The 23,239-nt window shown below is 46.3% G+C and overlaps 1 protein-coding gene across 1 annotated transcript in view; it reads left to right on the forward strand.

The window, feature by feature from the left end:
* LOC144506241 (guanylate cyclase soluble subunit beta-2-like) overlaps positions 1-23,239 on the forward strand; it is an 83,280-nt gene that overhangs the window by 4,749 nt on the left and 55,292 nt on the right. The window contains exons 2-6 of the mRNA XM_078232100.1: positions 1,778-1,851; positions 13,706-13,800; positions 16,259-16,419; positions 19,590-19,689; positions 22,449-22,639. Of these exons, the coding sequence (XP_078088226.1) occupies positions 1,778-1,851; positions 13,706-13,800; positions 16,259-16,419; positions 19,590-19,689; positions 22,449-22,639 (621 nt within the window). The remainder of the gene's footprint in view (positions 1-1,777; positions 1,852-13,705; positions 13,801-16,258; positions 16,420-19,589; positions 19,690-22,448; positions 22,640-23,239) is intronic.

Genomic DNA, 23,239 nt, shown 5'->3' on the forward strand with positions numbered 1-23,239 from the left:
GAATAAAAAAAATAGTATTTCATGATGTTATTACATCTTTATGATATTGTTTGTAATTGGCTGCTAGCACTTTATAGTATTAAGTGGTTCCAATATTTGATTGTAGTATTTGATTCATACTGCATGATTTTATCTGCTAACTTTGGCAAGAATTGAAGATGAATGGAACAGGGAAATACTTTGGATGAGGTTTATTACGGGCTGTTTTTTTGATGCGGTGGAATAAAGGGACGAATGCTATAAAATCCCCCATTCCCCTTTCCTGTTTCTGCTTTGGAACACTTGTCTCTGAGCTGGGGTGTTCCAGGGTGAGAGTGACGGGTTGATAGACAGGCCTGGGGGAGAGTCAGATCAACAGGAGGAGCTGTTAGTTCAAGAGCAGCTCCCAGACACCTAGTGCTGAAACTACGCACAGGATCAGCACGGAATTAGACAACCCAGACCCCAGAGCTGCGGTGGACATGGTAAGTGCATGGCACCTCATACCCTCCCCTCCATCCCACACTCTGCTTTTCCCTTATCCCAAGTTTCCTCCCTTTATTTCACTCCTTCTCTTTCTCTGCTCCCTCTTTTACTCTCCCCAAACTGTCTTTCTACATTCACAACCTTCAGCTGTTTTTTTTAAACCTGGAGGTAGGACTCCGGGCTTTAGGAAATGTGCTGGTCACAGAAGGTCATTCTCTCTTCCACATTCTTCCAATGGGAAAAAGGTACAAAAGTCTGAGGTCACGTACCAACCGACTCAAGAACAGCTTCTTCCCTGCTGCCGTCAGACTTTTGAATGGACCTACCTTGCGTTAAGTTGATCTTTCTCTACATCCTAGCTATGACTGTAACACTACATTCTGCACTCTCTCATTTCCTTCTCTATGAACGGTATGCTTTGTCTGTATAGCACGCAAGAAACAATACTTTTTACTGTATGTTAATACATGTGACAATAATAAATCAAATCAAATCACAAAGAAAGGGAACAGCCCCAAGTCCTTTCCCTAACCGAGAAACTCTGAGCAGAAATATTTAAACCTTTGAAGGCAGATGCTGGGAGTGAAGGTATTTTGGGTGGGAGTTTAGAAATTCACCTCATTTAACATTTAATGTAACGAAAATAATCTTCTGCAGATAACTGGGAGCTACATTCGCTGTGAATTCGTTTTGGAAAACCATCTGTATGAAGCATTTTCCTTTCTGCTCCTGTAGGCAAACGGCTCCTTTTACCTTCATACCCAGAGTCAGTGATATTTTCTAATCATTTTCTTCACATCAACACATCATCATAGAACCCTACAGTGCAGAAGGAGGCCATTCGGCCCATCGAGTCTGCACCGACCACAATCCCACCCAGGCCTTATTCCCATAACCCCATGCATTGACCCTAGCTAGTCCTTCTGACGCTAAGGGGCAATTTAGCACAGCCAATCCACCTAACCCACACATCTTCGGACTGTGGGAGGAAACCGGAGGAAACCCACGCAGACACGAGGAAAACGTGTAGACACCACACAGACAGTGACCCAAGCCGGGATTCGAACCTGGATCCCTGGCACTGTGAGGCAGCAGTGCTAACCACTGTGCCACTGTGCCGTAATCCTTTGGGATCTTGCTTTCCCTCCAGCTCAGATGGCTGATAAATCCAATGTCCAATCTCTGGGCTCTGTCACACACAGGGCAGGTAGTGCTTGAAAAGTGCTTGAGGCGTTTGGAGGTCTGTGCCCTCCCTGAATACAACATGAGCAAGATAATAGAACGCCGCTGAAATATTGTTTTCATCTTTCAGTATGGATTCATTAACACATGCCTGAAATCGCTGGTGACTGAAACCTTTGGTGAGGATGCCTGGGAAGCCCTGAGGTGCGTAGTAATAATTCTGTTGAAGATTTTGAAGCTGCTCTTCATTGTTCGTGGAGTCCAGACACGGGGAGAATGTGCAAATGTTCAAAACTAGAGGGCACAGGTTTAAGGTGAGAGGGGAGAGATACGAAAGTGTCCAGAGGGGCAATTTTTTCACACAGAGGGTGGTGAGTGTCTGGAACAAGCTGCCAGAGGTAGTAGTAGAGGCGGGTACAATTTTGTCTTTTAAAAAGCGTTTAGACAGTTACATGGGTATGATGGGTATAGAGGGATATGGGCCAAATGTGGGCAATTGGGATTGGCTTTGGGGTTTTAATAAAATGGGCAGCATGGACAAGTTGGGCCTGTCTCCATGCTGTAAACCTCTATGACTCTATGGCCCGATTTTACCGTCGCATTGTGCCTGTTTTTGGGCACGAAAACTTGGTAAAGTTGGGCATGAGGTGAGTAGCGCGATCCGCACCTGCCTCTGCGCCGGATCCCCCTTTACCAAGGCCTGGAAATGGCCGCAATCGGGACCGTGCCTGAAACGGGCGCGACGGCCATTTAAGTGCATTTGCATGCATTTAAGTTGAATTAATGGGCTGCACGCCCAACTTTACCGGCACTTCCCCCTTTACCATCGTGTTCACCCATCCAGAATCAGCACGAAAACAGACATGCTCCGTAGAAGTCCGATTCGGGCGCTCCAATTAGTGAGGAGGTAGGTGCCGAGCGTCAGACGGCTCTCTGCTTGAGATGGTGAGGGGGTGAAAGGGGGTCCGCCGCCACTCTGACTGAGATCAGTGGCGGGGGTGGGGGTGGGGGGGGGGAGGGGGGTTCGCTGCCACTCTGATCAGTGGGGGGTGGGGGGCCTGCGATCGGTCAGGGTGGCAGGGAGGTGGGGGGTTAAGGGGGTCAGTAATGTTGGGTAGTTCCTGTGGAACCAGGGGGGAGGCATTATTCGGCCCGGGAGTGATGTGGCAGGGAGGCGGCATTCTATCATTTATTTTCTGCGCATGTGTAGTTGGAGACACTGATCGGAGCTGCAGGGTTTCTGGTGCGTTAAACCCCACAGGCTTCTGCAACACGATTCAGACTCGCTGATACTTTTTCAGGCAGAGTGTGTATGGGGGGTCCTGAGAATGGGCCTAAACGTCGGATCTGAAACACTCCCTGTTTCAAGTCCGCCCAGCACTTAGAATCAAAATGGTAAAATAGGGCCCCATGGCTCTGTGAGTCGGTTTGTACCTCAAAGTCAATGGGACACAAACCTGGGAGGAAAATGTAATGAGATTGGCTAATCCAACATTACCCATTTACACTACCATCCAACCAATATTCAATGTAGATGAGGTATTCTAAAAAATAGTCTTTCTAGTGTTCTGTCAAGAGGTCAGAGTGTTGACTTCTGCGTTGTCGTGTGTCGTGAAAGCCACCATGGAGAACGCTTCTCCAACACAGCCTTCACGACACACGACAGCGCAGAGTCGCTGAGCAGAGACTGACAGCCAAGTTCCGCACACATGAGGACGGCCTCAACCGGGATCTTGGGTTCATGTCACACTGTCTGTAACCCCCACGACTTGCCTGGGCTTGCAAAATCTCACTAACTGTCCTGTCTGGAGACAATACACATCTCTTTAACCTGTGTTTAACGCTCTCTCCACTCACGTTGTCTGTACCTTTAAGACTTGATTACCTGTAAAGACTCGCATTCCAACCATTATTTTGTAAATTGAGTTTGTGTCTTTATATTGCCCTGTTTGTGAACTGAACTCCCACTCACCTGATGAAGGAGCAGCGCTCTGAAAGCGTGTGGCTTGTGCTACCAAATAAACCTGTTGGACTTTAACCTGGTGTTGTGAGACTTCTTACAAAAGCATTTATTGCCCATCCCTAGTTGCCCTTGAGAAGGTGGTGGTGAGCCGCCATCTTGAATCGCTGCAGTCCACGTGCTGTGGGTTGTCCCACAATGCCGTTAGGGAGGGAATTCCAGGATTTTGACCCAGCGACTGCGAAGGAATGGCGATATGTTTCCAAGTCAAGATGGTGAGTGGTTTTGAGGGGAACTTGCACGTTGTGGTGTCCCCATGTATCTGCTGCCCTTGTCCTTTGAGATGGAAGTGGTCGTGGTCTTGGAAGGTGCCGTCTAAGGATCTTTGGTGAATTGCTGTTATTTATTCACAGTTTAGAATTTCTGGGCAATTTTCTCAGGAACAACCCCTGGGCATAAGTGACTTTCAAATTGCGTTTTGAAGTGAAGAGATGCCTGAAGGATAATTTTGTTCTCAAACATAGAACATAGAACAGTACAGCACAGAACAGGCCCTTCGGCCCACAATGTTGTGCCGAGCTTTATCTGAAACCAAGATCAAGCTATCCCACTCCCTATCATCCTGGTGTGCTCCATGTGCCTATCCAATAACCGCTTAAATGTTCCTAAAGTGTCTGACTCCACTATCACTGCAGGCAGTCCATTCCACACCCCAACCACTCTCTGCGTAAAGAACCTGCCTCTGATATCCTTCCTATATCTCCCACCACGAACCCTATAGTTATGCCCCATTGTAATAGCTCCATCCACCCGAGGAAATAGTCTTTGAACATTCACTCTATCTATCCCCTTCATCATTTTATAAACCTCTATTAAGTCTCCCCTCAGCCTCCTCCGCTCCAGAGAGAACAGCCCTAGCTCTCTCAACCTTTCCTCATAAGACCTACCCTCCAAACCAGGCAGCATCCTGGTAAATCTCCTCTGCACTCTTTCCAGCGCTTCCACATCCTTCTTATAGTGAGGTGACCAGAACTGCACACAATATTCCAAATGTGGTCTCACCAAGGTCCTGTACAGTTGCAGCATAACCCCATGGCTCTTAAACTCCAACCCTCTGTTAATAAAAGCTAACACACTATAGGCCTTCTTTACAGCTCTATCCACTTGAGTGGCAACCTTCAGAGATCTGTGGATATGGACCCCAGGATCTCTCTGTTCCTCAGTCTTCAGAACCCTACCTTTGACCCTGTAATCCACATTTAAATTAGTCCTACCAAAATGAATCACCTCACATTTATCAGGGTTAAACTCCATTTGCCATTTTTCAGCCCAGCTTTGCATCCTATCTATGTCTCTTTGCAGCCTACAACAGCCCTCCACCTCATCCACTACTCCACCAATCTTGGTGTCATCAGCAAATTTACTGATCCACCCTTCAGCCCCCTCCTCTAAGTCATTAATAAAAATCACAAAGAGCAGAGGACCAAACACTGATCCCTGCGGCACTCCGCTAGCAACCTGCCTCCAATCCGAAAATTTTCCATCCACCACCACCCTCTGTCTTCGATCAGACAGCCAGTTACCTATCCAATCGGCCAACTTTCCCTCTATCCTACACCTCCTCACTTTCATCATAAGCCGACCATGGGGGACCTTATCAAACGCCTTACTAAAATCCATGTATATGACATCAACTGCCCTACCTTCATCAACACACTTAGTTACCTCCTCAAAAAATTCTATCAAATTTGTGAGGCATGACTTGCCCTTCACGAATCTGTGCTGACTATTCCGGATTAATCCGCATCTTTCTAAATGGTCGTAAAGCCCATCCCTAAGGACCTTTTCCATCAATTTACCAACCACCGAAGTAAGACTAACCGGTCTATAATTACCAGGGTCATTTCTATTCCCTTTCTTAAACAGAGGAACAACATTCGCCATTCTCCAGTCCTCTGGCACTATCCCCGTGGACAGTGAGGACCCAAAGATCAAAGCCAAAGGCTCTGCAATCTCATCCCTTGCCTCCCAAAGAATCCTAGGATACATTTCATCAGGCCCAGGGGACTTATCGACCTTCAGTTTATTCAAAACTGCCAGGACATCCTCCCTCCGAACATCTATTTCCTCCAGCCTATTACCCTGTAACACCTTCTCTTCCTCAAAAACATGGCCCCTCTCCTTGGTGAACACTGAAGAAAAGTATTCATTCATCACCTCGCCTATCTCTACTGACTCCATACACAAGTTCCCACTACTGTCCTTGACCGGCCCTAACCTCACCCTGGTCATTCTTTTATTCCTCACATAAGAATAAAAAGCCTTGGGGTTTTCCTTGATCCGACCCGCCAAGGACTTCTCATGTCCCCTCCGAGATCTCCTAAGCCCCTTTTTCAGCTCATTCCTTGCTAACTTGTAACCCTCAATCGAGCCATCTGAACCTTGTTTCCTCATCCCTACATAAGCTTCCCTCTTCCTTTTCACAAGACATTCCACCTCTTTTGTGAACCATGGTTCCCTCACTTGGCCATTTCCTACCTGCCTGACAGGGACATACCTATCAAGGACACCCAGTATTTGTTCCTTGAAAAAGTTCCACTTTTCATTAGTGCCTTTCCCTGACAGTTTCTGTTCCCAACTTATGCCGCCTAATTCTTACCTAATCGCATCATAATTACCTCTCCCCCAATTGTAAACCTTGCCCTGCCGTACGGCCCTATCCCTCTCCATTGCAATAACAAAAGACACCGAATTGTGGTCACTATCTCCAAAGTGCTCTCCCACAACCAAATCTAACACTTGGCCCGGTTCATTTCCCAGTACCAAATCCAATGTGGCCTCACCTCTTGTCGGCCTATCCACATATTGTGTCAGGAAACCCTCCTGCACACACTGCACAAAAACTGCCCCATCCGAACTATTTGACCTACAAAGGTTCCAATCAATATTTGGAAAGTTAAAGTCCCCCATGACAACTACCCTGTGACCCCCACACATATCCATAATCTGCTTAGCAATTTCTTCCTCCACATCTCTATTACTATTTGGGGGCCTATAGTAAACTCCTAACAACGTGACCGCTCCTTTCCTATTTCTAACCTCAGCCCATATTACCACAGTGTGCAGATCCCCCACGAAGTGCCTTTCCGCAGCCGTTAAACTATCCTTGATTAACAATGCTACTCCTCCACCTTTTTTACCAGCTTCCCTACACTTACTGAAACATCTATACCCCGGAACGTCCAACAACCATTCCTGTCCATGTTCTACCCACGTCTCCGTAATGGCCACAACATCGTAGTCCCAAGTACCAATCCACGCCCCAAGTTCATCTACCTTGTTCCGGATGCTCCTTGCATTGAAGTAGACACACTTCAACCCACCTTCCTGTCTACCGGTACCCACCCTTGACCCTGATACCTTCCCCAATACCTCACTGACTTCTGGACTACAACTCCTTTTCCCACTCCCCTGACAAATTAGTTTAAACCCCCCTGAAGAGCCGTATCAAATTTCCCTCCCAGGATATTGGTGCCCCTCTGGTTCAGGTGCACCCCGTCCTGTTTGTACAGGTCCCTTGATGATCAGCCAGCCATCCACAGGGGAAGGAGAAGCGGTGGAGAATGGGCAGTGTGACAGCAGGAAGACATTGAGCATCTTGGTCTTTGAGAAAAAGATATTTTGATCTCCGTGGGTCAGGAAAAAGAGTAAGGCTTTTCAATAAACCAGCTCCCACAATGTCAGCACAATGATGACAGTGTGTGGAGGGCCAGTACACGGCGCTTTCAGGGAAAGTTAAACAGCCACCCAGAGAGGTTACTCATAGAATAGAATCCCTACAGTGCAGGAGGAGGCCATTCGGCCCATCGAGCCTGCACCGACCACAATCCCACCCAGGCCCTATCCCTGCAAGCCCACATATTTACCCCACTTATCCCCCTGACACTAAAGGGCAATTTGGCATGGCCAATCAACCTAACCCGCACATCTTCGGGGTGTGGGAGGAAACTGGAGCACCCGGAGTGGGGGGTAGGGGGAAGGGGGGGGGTCCACTGCCACTCTGCCTGAGATCAGTGGGGGGACTGGAGTCACACATAAACCGGGCCAAGTAAGGACGACAGGTTTCCTTCCCTAAAGGACATCTGGGAAGCAGTTAGATTTTATGGACAATCTGATAGCATCACCATCACTTTTACTGGTTTTTATTTCCAGCTCCTTTTAAACTTAATTCAAATCCCCAAACTGCTACAGTGGGATTTGAACTCACTTGATTGGAATCACTAGTACAGGCTTCCAGATTACTGTTACTGCAGTAACATACTGGGACTCATATATCTGGTACATTTATTATTCCCCGTGTGTATTCCCAATTTTCTTCTCATTCATCATTTAGCTGCCTTGTAACAAGTTGCTTGCTGGTGACTACTTCTGCCAAGGGACAGTTTGCTCTTATGGATATTCAGGATAGAAATAGAATGACGGATTCAGAAACTTTAGTGTTGAGGTGAGTAATCAACAGGCACATCGAGGAACCAATGGGTTAATGGGGTGGGATCGCACCGTGCAATATTAACATGCAAACACTTCAATGCATACATATAAAATTCCACTGCCTGCTACAAACATAGGTATTCACCATTCAAAAGCAGCCCCTCCCCAAATGTTTTGAAAGTAAAATTAACAATGGCTTGAGAACGAGAAAGTGGAATGAGCTCAAAGAATATGAACTGAATTGAGACACAAAGTGTTGAAGTGGAAACTTTCCTGCTTCTTGACTGTGATAGAAAGACTCAACAAAATTTGTTTCGACTAAATAAGTAGTCTTTATTTACAAAAGACTGCATGCAGTTTGGCTGAAACTTGAGTTCAGAGAGCAGTTGGTACAACTTGCTAATTCCTCCTCAAGTCCACGCTTACAGAAAGAAACAGTTCAGTATTTATACATAATCATTATCAGTTTGTGTGACCAGAGCTTATTCAGGAATTTGATCAGTAATAGAATCATAAGCAATGTCATTAATCATGGCACAAACTGCTGACCTCCTGGAACTCTTTGTCTCATCATTCATACCCTTATCTTGCCCTTTGATGTAACAGAAGAAGGTCGGTGACTCCCGTCATCCCTGACCTTATCTTGTTTTATTTACTCATGCAGCCCTAGGTTATGAGGAGTCAATCTTATCAGGCCTTACAGAGGTCAGGCATTTTGGAATAGCTTGACCTTCTCTGATCTTATTCACGTCTTAAGTTATGCGGAGTCAGCTTTATCAGGTCTTAGAGGGGTCAGGCATTTTGAAAAAGCTTGGTCAGCCGTTCTTATATTGTACCAAATAGTTGACCAATTTTCCCATCATGCTATTCCTTAGTTCGTACAACTTCACAAAAGGACGCTATTTTACCATTTTGATTCTAAGTGCTGGGCGGACTTGAAACTGGGGGTGTTTCAGATCTGACTTTTAGACCTGTTCCGAGGCACCTCCATACGCACTCTGCCTGAAAAAATATCAGCGATTCCGAATCGCGCTGCACAAGCCTGTGGGTGGGGCTTAATGTGCCCGAAACTCTACAGCTCCGATCGGCGCCTCCAACTGCGCGTGCGCAGAAAAAAAAATAGAATGCTGCTCTCCTGCCTCATCCCTCCCGGGCCGGATAATGCCTTCCCCTGGCCCCCACAGACATTGCCCCACCCCCACAACATTACTGACCCTCTTAACCCCCCATCCCCCCCGCCACCCAGACTGATCGCAGGCCCCTCCTCCCATTCCTCCCTCCAATCTCAGGCAGAGTGGCAGCGGACACCCCTTCCCCTCCACTGATCACAGGCAGAGTGGCAGCGGACACCCCTTCCCCTCCACTGATCACAGGCAGAGTGGCAGCGGACCCCCCCCCTACTCCTCGATCTCAAGCAGAGAGCCGTCGGATGCTCGACACCTACCTCCTCACTAACTGGAACACCCAAATCGGACTTCTATGCAGCATATCTGTTTCGCGCCGATTCTGGATGGGCAAACGCGGAGGTAAAGTGGGAAGTGCGGTAAAGTTGGGTGTGCAGCCCATTAAGTCAATTTGAAGGGATGTCTTGATGCACCTGTACAGGGCATTGGTGAGGCCGCAGCTGGAATACTGTGTGCAGTATTGGTCCCCTTATATGAGGAAGGATATATTGGCATTGGAGGGAGTGCAGAGAAGGTTCACCAGGTTGATACCGGAGATGAGGGGTTTGGATTATGAGGAGAGGCTGAGGAGATTGGGTTTGTACTCGTTGGAGTTTAGAAGGATGAGGGGGGATCTTATGGAGACTTATAAGATAATGCGGGGGCTGGATAGGGTGGAGGCGGAGAGATTCTTTCCACTTAGTAAGGAAGTTAAAACTAGAGGACACAGCCTCAAAATAAAGGGGGGTCGGTTTAAGACAGAGTTGAGGAGGAACTTCTTTTCCCAGAGGGTGGTGAATCTCTGGAATTCTCTGCCCACTGAGGTGGTGGAGGCTACCTCGCTGAATATGTTTAAAGCGCGGATGGACGGATTCCTGAGCGGTAAGGGAATTAAGGGTTATGGGGATCAGGCGGGTAAGTGGTACTGATCCACGTCAGATCAGCCATGATCTTATTGAATGGCGGGGCAGGCTCGAGGGGCTAGATGGCCTACTCCTGCTCCTATTTCTTATGTTCTTATGTTCTTATGAATGCACGCAAATGCATTTAAATGGCCGTCATGCCCGTTTCGGGCGCAGTCCAGATCGCGGCCATTTTTGGGCCTTGGTAAAGGGGGAACCGGCATGGAGGCGGGCGTGGATTGTGCTACTCACCTCACGCCCGACTTTACTAAGTTTTCGCACCCGAAAATGGGCGCAACACAATGGTAAAATCGGGCGTTGAGAAAATCTTGAGTATAACTTGAGAGAGTCAGAGATAGAGGGGAAATCTGATTCAAATGAAGATCACCTTGTAGTGATCTGAGATGTCCTTTGAGATGATGGAAGGAGATGGTTTGATTGAGAAGGATGAGTGTCAGGGGGATTAGCAGGGTAAATGGGTTACAGGAATAGGGCCTGGGTGGGATTGTGGTCGGTACAGACTCAATGGGCTGAATGGCCTCCTTCTGTACTGTAGGGATTCTATTCTATGATAAGATAGGGAAGAGAGTAACTTATGAAGAATACATAAAGAGTCTGCAGAGAGATTTAAATAGGTTAAGTGAGTGAGCAAAGATTTGGCAGATTGAAGACAATATGGGAAAATGTGAACTTGTCCACTTGCCAGAAAGAATTGAAAGGCAGTATACTATTGAAATGGAGAACTCTGCAGTACAGAAGGATCTGGGTGTCCTGGTACATGAGTCAGATAAGGCTGGTGTCGAGGTACAGCAAGGGATTAGGAAGGCACGTGGAATATTGTTGTTTATTGCAAGGGGAATGGGATTTAAAAGATGGGAAGTTGTGCTACAGTTGTACAGGGATCACATCTGGAGTATTGTGTACAATTTTGGGTCTCTTTACTTCGGAAAAGATAGAATAGCATCCGAAGCAGTCCATTCGACTGATTCCTGTGTTGAAAGGGTTGTCTTATGGGGCAAAGTTGGACAGGTTGGGCCTGTAATCATTGGAGTTTAAAAGAATGAGAGGCAATCTTGCTAAAACTTATGGTACTGAGGGGACGTGACAGAGTGGATGCTGAGAGGATGTTTCCCGCTTTGGGAGAGGCTAGCACCAGGGGTATAGTTTCAAAATAAGGGCCTCCCATTCAGGATGGAGATGAGGACATTTTATTTTCTGTCCGAAGGTTGTTAGCCTGTGGAATTCTCTTCCCCAGAGAGCAGTGGAGGCTGGGTTGTTGAATAATTTTAAGGCTGCCTTAGATTCGCGATTGATAGAGGAGTCAAAGGGTATAGGAGTAGACAGGAAGGTAGGGTTGAGGCCACAGACAGAACAGCCATGCTCTCATCAAATGGTGGAGCAGGCTTGAGGGGCCGAATGGCCTACTCCTGCTCCTAAATCGAATGTTTGTATGTCGAAAGAGGCCTTTCGGCCTGATTGAGTCCATGTTGGGGAAAGTGTGTACTGTGATGCAGTGAGTAGGATAGAGATTCATTTTGATGCATATCACAATATCCAGAATTCACGTCATGCTTTGCATTTGGAATGAGCACAGATCCCTTCCCTTTAGCAAATCAATGTGGGATTTGCACAGATCCGAGCTCTGCAGCTCAGTGTCAGAGATGTTGCAACAGACTCAGACTGTTTATAAATTTATTCATCTGCTAATTGCCTGTAGGCCTTCGCTGTAGGTGTGATATAGTGGCAATTATCAGTTCAAATTATAAGCAGAAAGACACTCAGGTAAATGGACAGTACGGACAATGCTAAAAACAGCAAGCTGTCGGGTGTTACAAACTGAAATCACTACTTGTTTCAACCTCAGGGCGTTCCAAAGCACCTTACAACCAAATTGAATGGGAGTTGCTGTTGTAATGCGGGAAACGCAGTGGCCAACACAGCAAGATCCCACAAATAATGAGGTTAATGACTAAAGTGTTCATTTTAATGATGTTAGTTGAGGGCTAAATTTTGGCCCAGATCCCAGGGAGAACTCCTTTAACACAAAAACAGAAAATGCTGCACTGACGAAGGGTCATCCAGACTTGAAACGTTGGCTCTATTCTTTCTCCACAGATGCTGTCAGACCTGCTGAGTTTCTCCAGCATTTCCTGTTTTGTTTCAGATTCCAGCATCCGCAGTATTTTCCCTTTATCTCAATGAGGACCCCCCCATCTTTTTTCAATAATGCCACGGGAATTTTTTTTTAAAGTAAAGTTTATTTATTAGTCACAAGTAAGGCTTACATTAACACTGCAATGAAGTTACTGTGAAATTCCCCTAGTCGCCTGTTCGGTCAATGCGCCTAAGCAGCACGTCTTTCAAACGGTGGGAGGAAACCGGAGGAAAACCACAGACACAGGGAGAAACTCCACACAGACAGTGACCCAAGCTGAGATTCGAACCCAGGTCCCTGGCGCTGTGAGGCAGCACTGCTAACTACTGTGCCACCGTGCTGCCCATGGAGTCTCAGTTTAATGTCTCACCCTAAAGAGGGCTCGTCCAATGCTGCAGCGCACTCCTGGTGCAGCATTGACATGTCAGCCTCGGTTATGTACTCAAGTCTCCAGAATGGAAGCTGAACCCACAACCTCTGACTTCGAGGTGAGGGTGTTATCATTGAACCATGACTAACAATTCAAACTGGCCTTAAAGTTTCCACCACTTGATCGAACAGAGCTATGGATGCTGCCCATCAATATAGATAATGTAACTAAATTTACACCATTGCCATTGCTTCTTCCATTTGTAGGAGACTGTCATTGTAACAGGGTAGAAACCTAGCAATGCAAACATATTCTAAGTGAGCTGATCCAGATTGGCTGCAGAGCTGAAAGATAATTAGAAAATAGTGCACGACAGATAGCATTTAAAAGGCAAAGGGGAATAGACAGTAGCGCAGTGGTATTGTCACTGGACTAGTAAGCCCGACATCCAGGATAATGCTCTGGAGACCTGGGTTCGAATCCCACCATGGCAGATGGTGTCATTTGAATTCATTCGGAATTCAGAGTCTATCGATGACCATGACACCATTGTTGTTAAAAAAACCCCATCTGGTTCACTAATGTTCTTTGAGGGAAGGAAATCTGCTGTCCTTATCTGGTCTGGCCTACTTATAAATGCTGCCTGAAATGGTCTAGCAAACAGTTCAGGAGCACTTAGGGAGGGGCAATGAATGCTAGCCCCAGGCAGAGTGGCCCACATTCCTGAAAAAATTAAAAAAGGCAAACATTGATCAGACTGGCATCGACTGGCCTCCTGTATTTACTAACCAGCCTACAGGGAATTTACATCATTTCCTTGTTGTATATCTGATTCCCCAATCCACGCCTTTGTTTTTATTTCCACTCTGCGCTGCCGGAGGGTTCAGTCTTTCAGTCATTAACCTTGTTATTTGTGGGATCTTGCTGTGCACAGGTTGGCCACGGCGTTTCCCACGTCACAACAGCGGCTCCCACTCGATCAGTCTTTTCTGCTCATTTGCCTCTCTCTCTCCTCAGAGCACAAGCTGGAGTTCAGGAGACATTCATGACGTTCCACGTTTATGATGACGCCATCACGCTGAGACTTGTCCACGCAGCTTCGGAAATGCTCAGTAAGTACAATCTGCTCTGGCTTTTTCACTGCAGCTTCCTCCCTCGCGTGACTCGCCACGTCCAGTCACCCAACGCAACGCAGTCGATGTCAGCTGAATGTAAAGCTATTTAAAACTGGGCAGAGTTGATAAAAAACGGAAAGCTCCAACAAAACTAAAACATTTACGATGTAAAATGATTTGGATTAGTTGCAGTCAGTGCTCTGGGTACGTTCCCTCTCCATCATTTATCCAACCAAATAAATAGCTTGTAATCTATTAGTCACAAGTAAGGCTTACATTAACGCTGCAATGAAGTTACTGTGAAATTCCCCTAGTCGCCACACTTTGGCTCCTGTTCGGGTCAATGTACCTAACCAGCACGTCTTTCAGACTGTGGGAGGAAACCGGAGCCTCCGGAGGAAACCCACCCAGACACAGGGAGAATGTGCAGACTCCACACAGACAGTGACCCAAGCCAGGAACCAAACCTGGGTCCCTGGCACTGTGAGGCAGCAGTGCTAACCATTGTGTCACCGTGCTGCCCCAGTAAGAACACTTAGTGATGTGGATAGAAAATGAACTGCCTGAGAAAGGGAATATAGAATCATAGAATCCCTACAGTGCAGAAGGAGGCCATTCGGCCCATTGAGTCTGCACCGACCACAATCCCACCCAGGCCTTATTCCCGTAACCCCACATATTTACCCGGCTAATCCCCCTGACACTAAGGGACAATTTAGTATGGCCAATCAACCTAACCCGCACATCTTTGGACTGTGGGAGGAAACCGGAGCACCCGGAGGAAACCCACACAGACTCGGGGAGAATTTGCAAACTCCACGCAGACAGTGACCCGAGGCCGGAATTGAACCCGGGTCCCCAGCACTGTGAGGCAGCAGTGCTAACCACATAGCATACAATGAAATGTATTGTTTCTTGCGCGCTATACAGACAAAGTATACCGTTCATAGAGAAGGAAAGGAGAATGTAGTGTTACAGTCATAGCTACGGTGTAGAGAAAGATCAACTTAATGTGAGGTAAGTCCATTCAAAAGTCTGACAGTAGCAGGGAAGAAGCTGTTCTTGAGTCGGTTGGGACGTGACCTCAGACTTTTATATCTTTTTCCCAACGGAAAAAGGTTGAAGATGGAATGTCCGGGGTGCCTGGGGTCCTTAATTATGCTGGCTGCTTTATGCCAAGGCAGTGGGAAGTGTAGACAGAGTCAATGGATGGGAGGCTGGTTTGCGTGATGGACTGGGCTACATTCACGACCTTTTGTAAGGCCTGGGTGGGATTGTGGTCGGTGCAGACTCGATGGGCCGAAAGGCCTCCCTCTGCACTGTAGGATTCTATGATTCGATGATACTGATCATGGGCAGCAGGAAAGGACCATATATACTGTCCGCGACATTAGAATCTTGGGATTTATTAATAGGGAGATCAAGTACAAAAGCAGGGAAGTTATGCTGCAGCTTTATAAATCTCTGGGTAGGTCACAACTACAACATTGCATCCATTTCTGGTCACCACACCTTAGGAACTCAATTAGACAAGCTCTTGCCAGCTTTCCCAAGCAAAGTGCAGAAGAAAAATTGAGACACCGGGGGGAATTTTCCCGTCCTGCCTGACACGGGAACCATGCAAAGGTCCATTAACCTCGGGCAGGATTTTCCAGTTTTGGGGTGAGCGTGCTCAGAAAATCCTGCCCACCATTTACAGTGCCACAGTTGAAGAAGTGGGTTGGTGCCAGCATGAGATGTCTGCATAGCAACATATTATACTTTCACTTGAACTGCCTTTGGAAGCTTCTGAAGATCAGATAGCAAGACAAAATACCCGACACTGAGGTGCTGACCTGAACTGGCACGCCTAACATCCGCACCATACTGAGACAGTCACAGCAGAGTTGGGCTGGCCATGTGACCAGAGTGCCTGACACTCGCTTACCAAAGCAAGTCCCCTTTGAAGAGCTTGTTTCTGGGATGGGCTCTCACGGATCGGTGGCACAGTGGTTAGCACTGCTGCCTCACAGTGCCAGGGACCCGGGTTCAATTCCGGCTTTGGGTCACTGTCTGTGTGGAGTTTGCACATTCTCCCCATGTCTCCATGGGTTTCCTCTGGGTCCTCCGGTTTCCTCCCACAGTCCAAAGATACGCAGGTTAGGTTGATTGGCCGTGATAAATTGCCCCTTCGTGTCAGGGAAATTAGGAGGGTGAATATGTGGGAATAGGGCCTGGGTGGGACTGTGGTCGGTGCAGACTCGATGGGCCGGATGGCCTCCTTCTGCACTGTAGGGATTCTATAATTCCATGAATTCTCAATGAGATTTGGCTGTACTTGGTGGGATGTGTTAGAATGAGAATTCGTCAACAATTTGGGCAAAATCAGAGATCTGGAGTGCCCGCTTGTGCAACTTGCCAAGTAGCTGGATATTAGTCAGCACTAATAATCGAATCTTTCTCTCCCGCTGCACAGATTTGTCTACCGAGGCTGTTCTGAAACTCTTTGGAGGATACTTCTTCACGTTCTGTAAGGTTTCTGGGTATGACAGGATGCTACGAACACTGGGAGGCTCGCTGAGCGAATTCATCGAAAACTTAGATGCTCTGCACAGTTACCTTGCTCTGTCGTATCAGGTAACCCAACTCTCCCGTCTGTGCTCTACTAAACCTGAGGCTAGTGAAATACACCTTTCATTTAAACACCTTCCAAGTATTCCAGTTTAATGAGGCAAACAAGGACAGTAATTCAATTATTTCTTTATTTAACACTTCTAGTACCAACTCAAACATAAACAGTTGCAACTCATTAACTCTTTACTGAACTTTAGCTCTAAACATCAACTTTCAACTGAACTTTAACTCTTAAACTGTACTTTAACTCTAACTGAAGATCAATTTTAACTATTTAACTGCAAATAGATACCACCGAGTTAGGAAAACCTTGGCCAAGAAAAATCCCCACTGAGGAATCAATCTTCTTCTCTCTGAAGCATTCTTCAGGGTACAAGCTTTGTTGTGATGGTTGGTCTCTACCGAATTATCGCTGCCGAACAAAGAACTCACATGTCTTTTATCCACAATTCTCCACTTGTTTCCGGAAGATTCTCTGCCACCCAGCCAATTGTGTAACCAGAAACCGATCACTTGGCTCGAACATCCAGCGAAATTACTTTTGAACGAAGCCATGATGCTTGGTTTATTTTACATGTCCCAGACATAGCAGCCATGAATCGGAGCCACAATGTCTCAGTTAATGTAAACAACTTCCCTGATCTGACCAACACAGGAAGCTTCAGATCACAGCTCCCAGACCAGAGCCTCTTTACTACCTGCATCTAGTTTTAATCTATAAGTTGACCAAAATTCCCAGCATGCTTCACTCTCAGCCAGAGTAGCCATTTTGAAGCTACTATTGCCAATATTGCTGTTAAATCATTGTTGTAGCCGTTCTTTCTCCGTTCATACTAGACCTTGGGAACTGTAGTTCCACCAATAATTAATTGTAATGACTCAATTGTTACTCTAACAAAACTATTTTTTAGATTTGAAACAATCATGTACAAATTAAGAGACTCTAAGACCTGCCTTTCACAATGTCAAGATGCTTCTGAGTATTTTACAATCAATGATGTGCTTTTGAAGTTAGCCACTGTTGTAATGTAGGAAACATCACTGCCCACTAGCGCACAGCAAGCTCCTGCAAACAGCAGTAGGGTATAGAACCAGATGACCTGTTTAAGACCATAAAACCATAAGACATGGGAGCAAATTAGGCCATTCGGCCCATTGATTCTGCTCAATCATGGCTGATACTTTGCCCATCCCCATTCTCCTGCCTTTTCCCCATAACCCCCGATCCCCTTATTAATCAAGAACCTATCTATCTCTGTCTTAAAGACACTCAATGACCTGGCCTCCACAGCCTTCTGTGGCAAAGAGTTCCACAGATTCACCACTCTCTGGCTGAAGAAATTCCTCCTCATCTCTGTTTTAAAGGATCGTCCCTTTAGTCTGAGCTTGTGCCCTCTGGTTCTAATTTTTCCTACTAGTGGAAACATCCTCTCCACGTCCACTCTATCCAGGCCTCGCAGTATCCTGTAAGTTTCAATAAGATTCCCCCCTCATCCTTCTAAACTCCAAGGAGTACAGACCCAGAGTCCTCAACCGTTCCTCATACGACAAGCTCTTCATTCCAGGGATCATTCTTGTGAACACCCTCTGGACCCTTTCCAAGGGCAGCCCATCCTTCCTTAGATACGGGGCCCAAAACTGCTCACAAATGGGGTCTGACCAGAGCCTTATACAGCCTCAGAAGTACATCCCTGCTCTTGTATTCTAGCCCTCTTGACATGAATGCCAACATTGCATTTGCCTTCCTAACTGCCGACTGAACCTGCACGTTAACCTTAAGTCCCAAGTCCCTTTGTGCTTCTGATTTTAGCAACAGGGGTGGCGATGGCCTAGTGTTATTATCGCTGAGCTAATAATCCAGAAAATCAACTAATGAACCTGGATTCAAATCCCGCCATTGCAGATGGCGGAATTTGAATTTGAATTCAATAGAAAATATCTGGAATTAAGAATCGACTGATGACTGTGAAACCATTGTCGGAAAAACTCATCTGGTTCACTATTGTCCTTTAGGGAAGGAAAGCCACCTTACCTTGCCTGGCCTAGTTGTGACTCCAGAGCCACAGCAATGCGGTTGACTTTCAAGTGCCCTCTGAAATGACCTAGAAAGCCATTCAGTTTCAAGGGCACCTAAGGATGGGCAATAAATGCTGGCCAGTCAGCGGCGGCCCATGTCCCATGAATGAATTTTAAAAAAGCAATGTTGGCGAGGGTTAAATATTGACCTGAACATCTTCTTTGAAATCTGGCGAGGGATTCTTTGACATCCACCTGAGAGGGCAGATGGAGCCTAGGTTTAAAAACTAATCCAAAAGATAGCACCTCTGACCAACGCAGCATTCCTTCACTACCTGAACTGGAATGTTGTCAGGACTGCAGCACAAGTCTCTGGGATTGATCCGATGAGCTGCTGATTCAGAGGTTGGAGTGCGACCTCTGAGGCACAGGAAGGATGAGACAGCAGAGTTAAATTAACAATGAAAACAGAAAATGGAGGAATCCCTCAGCAAATCTGACTGTACCTGTGGAGTCAGAGACCCTGATGTTGACAGGTGTGGGTTTTCTGAGCAGAAGGGGGAGGGAATTTAGTCGGGAAATGCACAAGTCCAATTTTAATAGAATCATAGAATCCTACAGTGCAGAAGGAGGCCATCTGGCCCATCGATTCTGCACCAACCACAATCCCACCCAGGCCCTGTCCCCATAACCCCATGCATTTACCCTAGCCAGTCCCCCTGACACTAAGGGGCAATTTAGCATGGCCAATCCACCTAACCCGCACATCTTTGAACTGTGGGAGGAAACCAGAGCACCCGGAGGAAACCCACGCAGACACGGGGAGAACGTGCAAACTCCACACAGACAGTGACCCGAGGCCGGGAATCGAACCTGGGTTCCTGGCGCTGTGAGGCAGCAGCGCTAACCACTGTGCCGCCCCAATGTCACAGTGTGTGCCTTATTTTCCACTTGGTTTCTGACCTGGGGATTTACAAGTATACATCCAATTCTCCTCGGGAGGTCACTATCGAATCTGCTTCTACGCTCTCTGATTGGCAACAGAGATTCAAAAATTTATGGTCCTTCATAATTCAGCTCTGAAAATAAATACCAACAGACACTCGGCAAAATGAATGTGTCTGCTGATAAAAGCTTCAGTCTTATCTGATTATTAGGAGATGAGGGCACCATCTTTTCGAGTGGAGAAGAGGGAAGATGGAGAGATGTGGCTTCACTACTACTCCGATAGAAGAGGACTCTGTCATATAGTCCCAGGTAAAAACTGCATGATTAACTGGCAACTGTCTTTCAGTTGATAGGAAAGTGTGGAAGCATGTTCTAATTGTTGTATGGATGAATCACCACGCCCTATCTTTCCACATAGCCCTGAAAAGGCATCCTGGAGGTCCAACCCTTTCAGCCTGTTCTGCTATTCAAGCAGTAGGCAGGTAGCTCAAAGAGTAGCTGGTTCCTGCAATTCATGCTTGTTCTTCACCTTACGTTCTTGGAGCTGCTATAACTCCGCAGGATGTAACTTTGCTGAAGGGAGGCCATTCCTCTTGTTTGTTTGCTATTTCATTTGGGTTTTCTCGATTGAGCAGATAGACTATATACCAGCCGAAATAGCTCAGTTGGGAGAGCGTAAGACTGAAGACCTAAAGGTCCCTGGTTCAATCCCAGGAATGAGCACAAGTGCTGGCTTTCCTTGTTATCATAGAATAGAATCCCTGCAGTGCAGAAGGAGGCCGTTTGGCCCATCGAGTCTGCACTAACCACAGTCCCACTCAGGCCATAACCCCATGCATTTACCCTGCACGTCCCCCTGACACTAAGGGACAATTTAGCATGGCCAATCCACCTAACCCGCACATCTTTGGACTGTGGGAGGAAACTGGAGAACCTGGAGGAAACCCACGCAGACACGGGGAGAATGTGCAATCTCCAGACAGACAATTATCTGCTAATTGGCACTGCATTTGTGGGTGGCACAGTGGTTAGCACTGCTGCTTTACAGCTCCAGGGACCCGGGTTCGATTCCTAGCTTGGGTCACTGTCTGTGTGGAGTCTGCACGTCCTCCCCGTGTCTGCGTGGGTTTCCTCCAGGTGCTCCGGTTTCCTGCCACAGTCTGAAAGATGTGCTTGTTAGGTGGATTGGCCATGCTAAATTGTCCCTCGGTGTACCTGAAGAGGCGCTGGAGCTTGGCGACTAGGGGCTTTTCACAGTAACTTCATTGCAGTGTTAATGTAAGCCTTACTTGTGACACTAAGAAATAAACTTAAACTTTATAATCTCGTGCCAATGGGTCCATCAGCTGAGCCTTTCAGCACACTCCCATCTTCCAGCAACACGCTATCTGGCAGCACTAATATTCACCGTGTTATTATGTACTGGAAGGTTGCAGGAGGGGATAAAACGAGGCGAGCTTGGAGACCGTGTTGAACTTCAAGAAAAGTTTTTATTCCATGTGCATGAGGGAGAGGTGAACTCGGGCCTGAAATCCCAGGTTGCCTGAGAGTTCTCTCTGCCCATTGTAGATTCGTACAGGCTATTATACTTTTCCGTGTCGCAAAGTTTTACATTTTATCATATTAATTCCTCAAGTTGGACACAAGATGGTTCTTTTAATTTCATCATGCAAATACATCATTCAGTACATCACTGCTAATCCTTTCTCTGGACATCTCCCGTGTACCCGATTATAATGTCAAAGTGCTGTGTTTGCCCAACCGATCTGCAACGATGTGTTAATTGCTCCCTCCCTCTGCGAGGTGATCATGTTTTCCAGAAGACTATGACCTCCCTGGAGTATATGGGACCCTGGCTGTCTCAATGTTGGTTCTCCCATTGTCGGGATAACTCAGAAAGATCTCCTGCACGTTACTATTGTTAGAAGTTGATAGCATGCGTTAATCGTTATCTGTCGGCAGAGCAGGCCTCCCGCTGTCTGTGTTAACCCTTTCCTTCCCTCTGGTGAGGCCTGGCTCTCCGGGCTTGCTCTATGTAACTCTGCATGTATTACACTGAAATTGAACAACATATGAACGGACACATAAATTAAAATATAAAAGACCTGATCCCTGATATTACCCTGCAACAAAAGCGGATTGGTTTATGAAATCAACCAGTTATTGTGGGCTCAGTATTAGTAAGTGTGGAAATTAAAATGTTCAGATTGAAGTTTCATTGTTTGGAAGTTAAATTATGCGGAAGTTAAAGTGTTCAAATTAAAATTTCATGCTTTCTCTGTACAGCAGTGGAAAACGTTTATCAACTTACTGACCTTCAAAAGGAGTCAGTCTCTGCTATTTCTTCGCAAGTCCCCATAACATTTTCCTTTTTCGGCCTTCACCGGAGGGTGAACAAGACCAGATTTTTTCCATAACAAATACCAAAGGCGAGATATGGGGATCTGCTGTGCAAATGAAGGATTAGTAGAAGTCAATTTTTTATCGAATGAGAAAGGGCGGAAAGCCAGGATTTAATTGGGGCAAATATGTATGTCAATGAAAGATGTGAAAAATCCCTTGTTCCTGATTTGCTGTAATTGACTATAACTGCTGAGCTGTTTCTCTGTAACCTCAGAACCACTCTGGTCATCCCGTGTTGGCCAAGGAACATTCTCCTTGTGCACAAGTAATTAAAGACCTTGCATGGTGTCCAGGTTTTGTAAGTAGTCGACTGAGTGCCTATAGATTGTGGTTACTCAAGAGAACTCTAACATAAGCCTGGATATTAACCACGGCCTGGATGATGTGCTGAGGGGAAACACATCCCTAACAGAACCCAGAGAGAAAGAAATGCAGGCAGATAGGCAAACATTTACATTTACTGTAGTCAGCCGGAGTGTTAACCTCGATTACGTACTCAAGTTATTGGGTGGCAAATCAGAGAGGGGTTCTAAGCATGCCGTCCTCCATGATCAATCCGTATCCTTCCCACATGGTCCTTCATGCCGAAGGCGGCAAAGTTAAATATGTACCCAGTGAGTTTCAATGAAGCCGCATCACTCTCTCCTTCAATGTTTAAACTCCAGGGATAATACAAGCGGTGGCCAAAGATTTCTTTGATACGGAGGTGGAGATGGAAATCCTGAACCAGTCAGAAGAATCCACGGAAAATATGGAGCATGTGGTTTTTCTTGTTGTCCAGAAGAAGGTATCACAGCGATGCAGGCAGGGGCCAGAGCCCAGCATGCGATCCAAGGAAAAAGAGTTGGATAAAGAGGTAGAGTTTACAAGGGTCCAAATTTAATGATGTCAAATCTTCAAGGCTTAGAGGGAATCAACTGCCAAGGTTACTACAGAAATCTTTCCAAATCCTCTATTCATTTACATCATAGAATGATACAGCATAAATAAGGGGCCATTCAGTCTACCATATCTGTACTAGCTCTTTGGAAAAGCTACCTAATGAGTCCCAATCCCTTCCTTTCCACGTAGCCCTGACAATGTTCCTTTTCAATGTCCTTTTGAAAGTTACTATTGAATCTGTTTCCACCAGCCTTTCAGACATTACATTGCAGACCCACTGCTTAAATATACATGGAATAACTTTTCCTTAACATAGCAGAGTGGGTTTGGCAACGAGTGCATTAAAGGTTTATACATTATTACGATTTCCAAATAGAGTGATAACGCTTAAAAAGAGATCAAGTTCCCAATGACGGAAGGAATTAGCCAAAGGATGAGATTTCACATTAAGATGTTTACTGTAACAAACCAACTAAAACTAAACTAAACTAAACAGACAACTAATACTCCAAACTTTAAAAAAGGCACCAAAAGAGAAAATGCTAGAAAATCTCAGCAGGTCTGGCAGCATCTG

This window comes from Mustelus asterias, chromosome 17 (genome assembly GCF_964213995.1).
Source record: "Mustelus asterias chromosome 17, sMusAst1.hap1.1, whole genome shotgun sequence".
In the NCBI taxonomy this organism is placed as follows: Eukaryota; Metazoa; Chordata; class Chondrichthyes; order Carcharhiniformes; family Triakidae; genus Mustelus; species Mustelus asterias.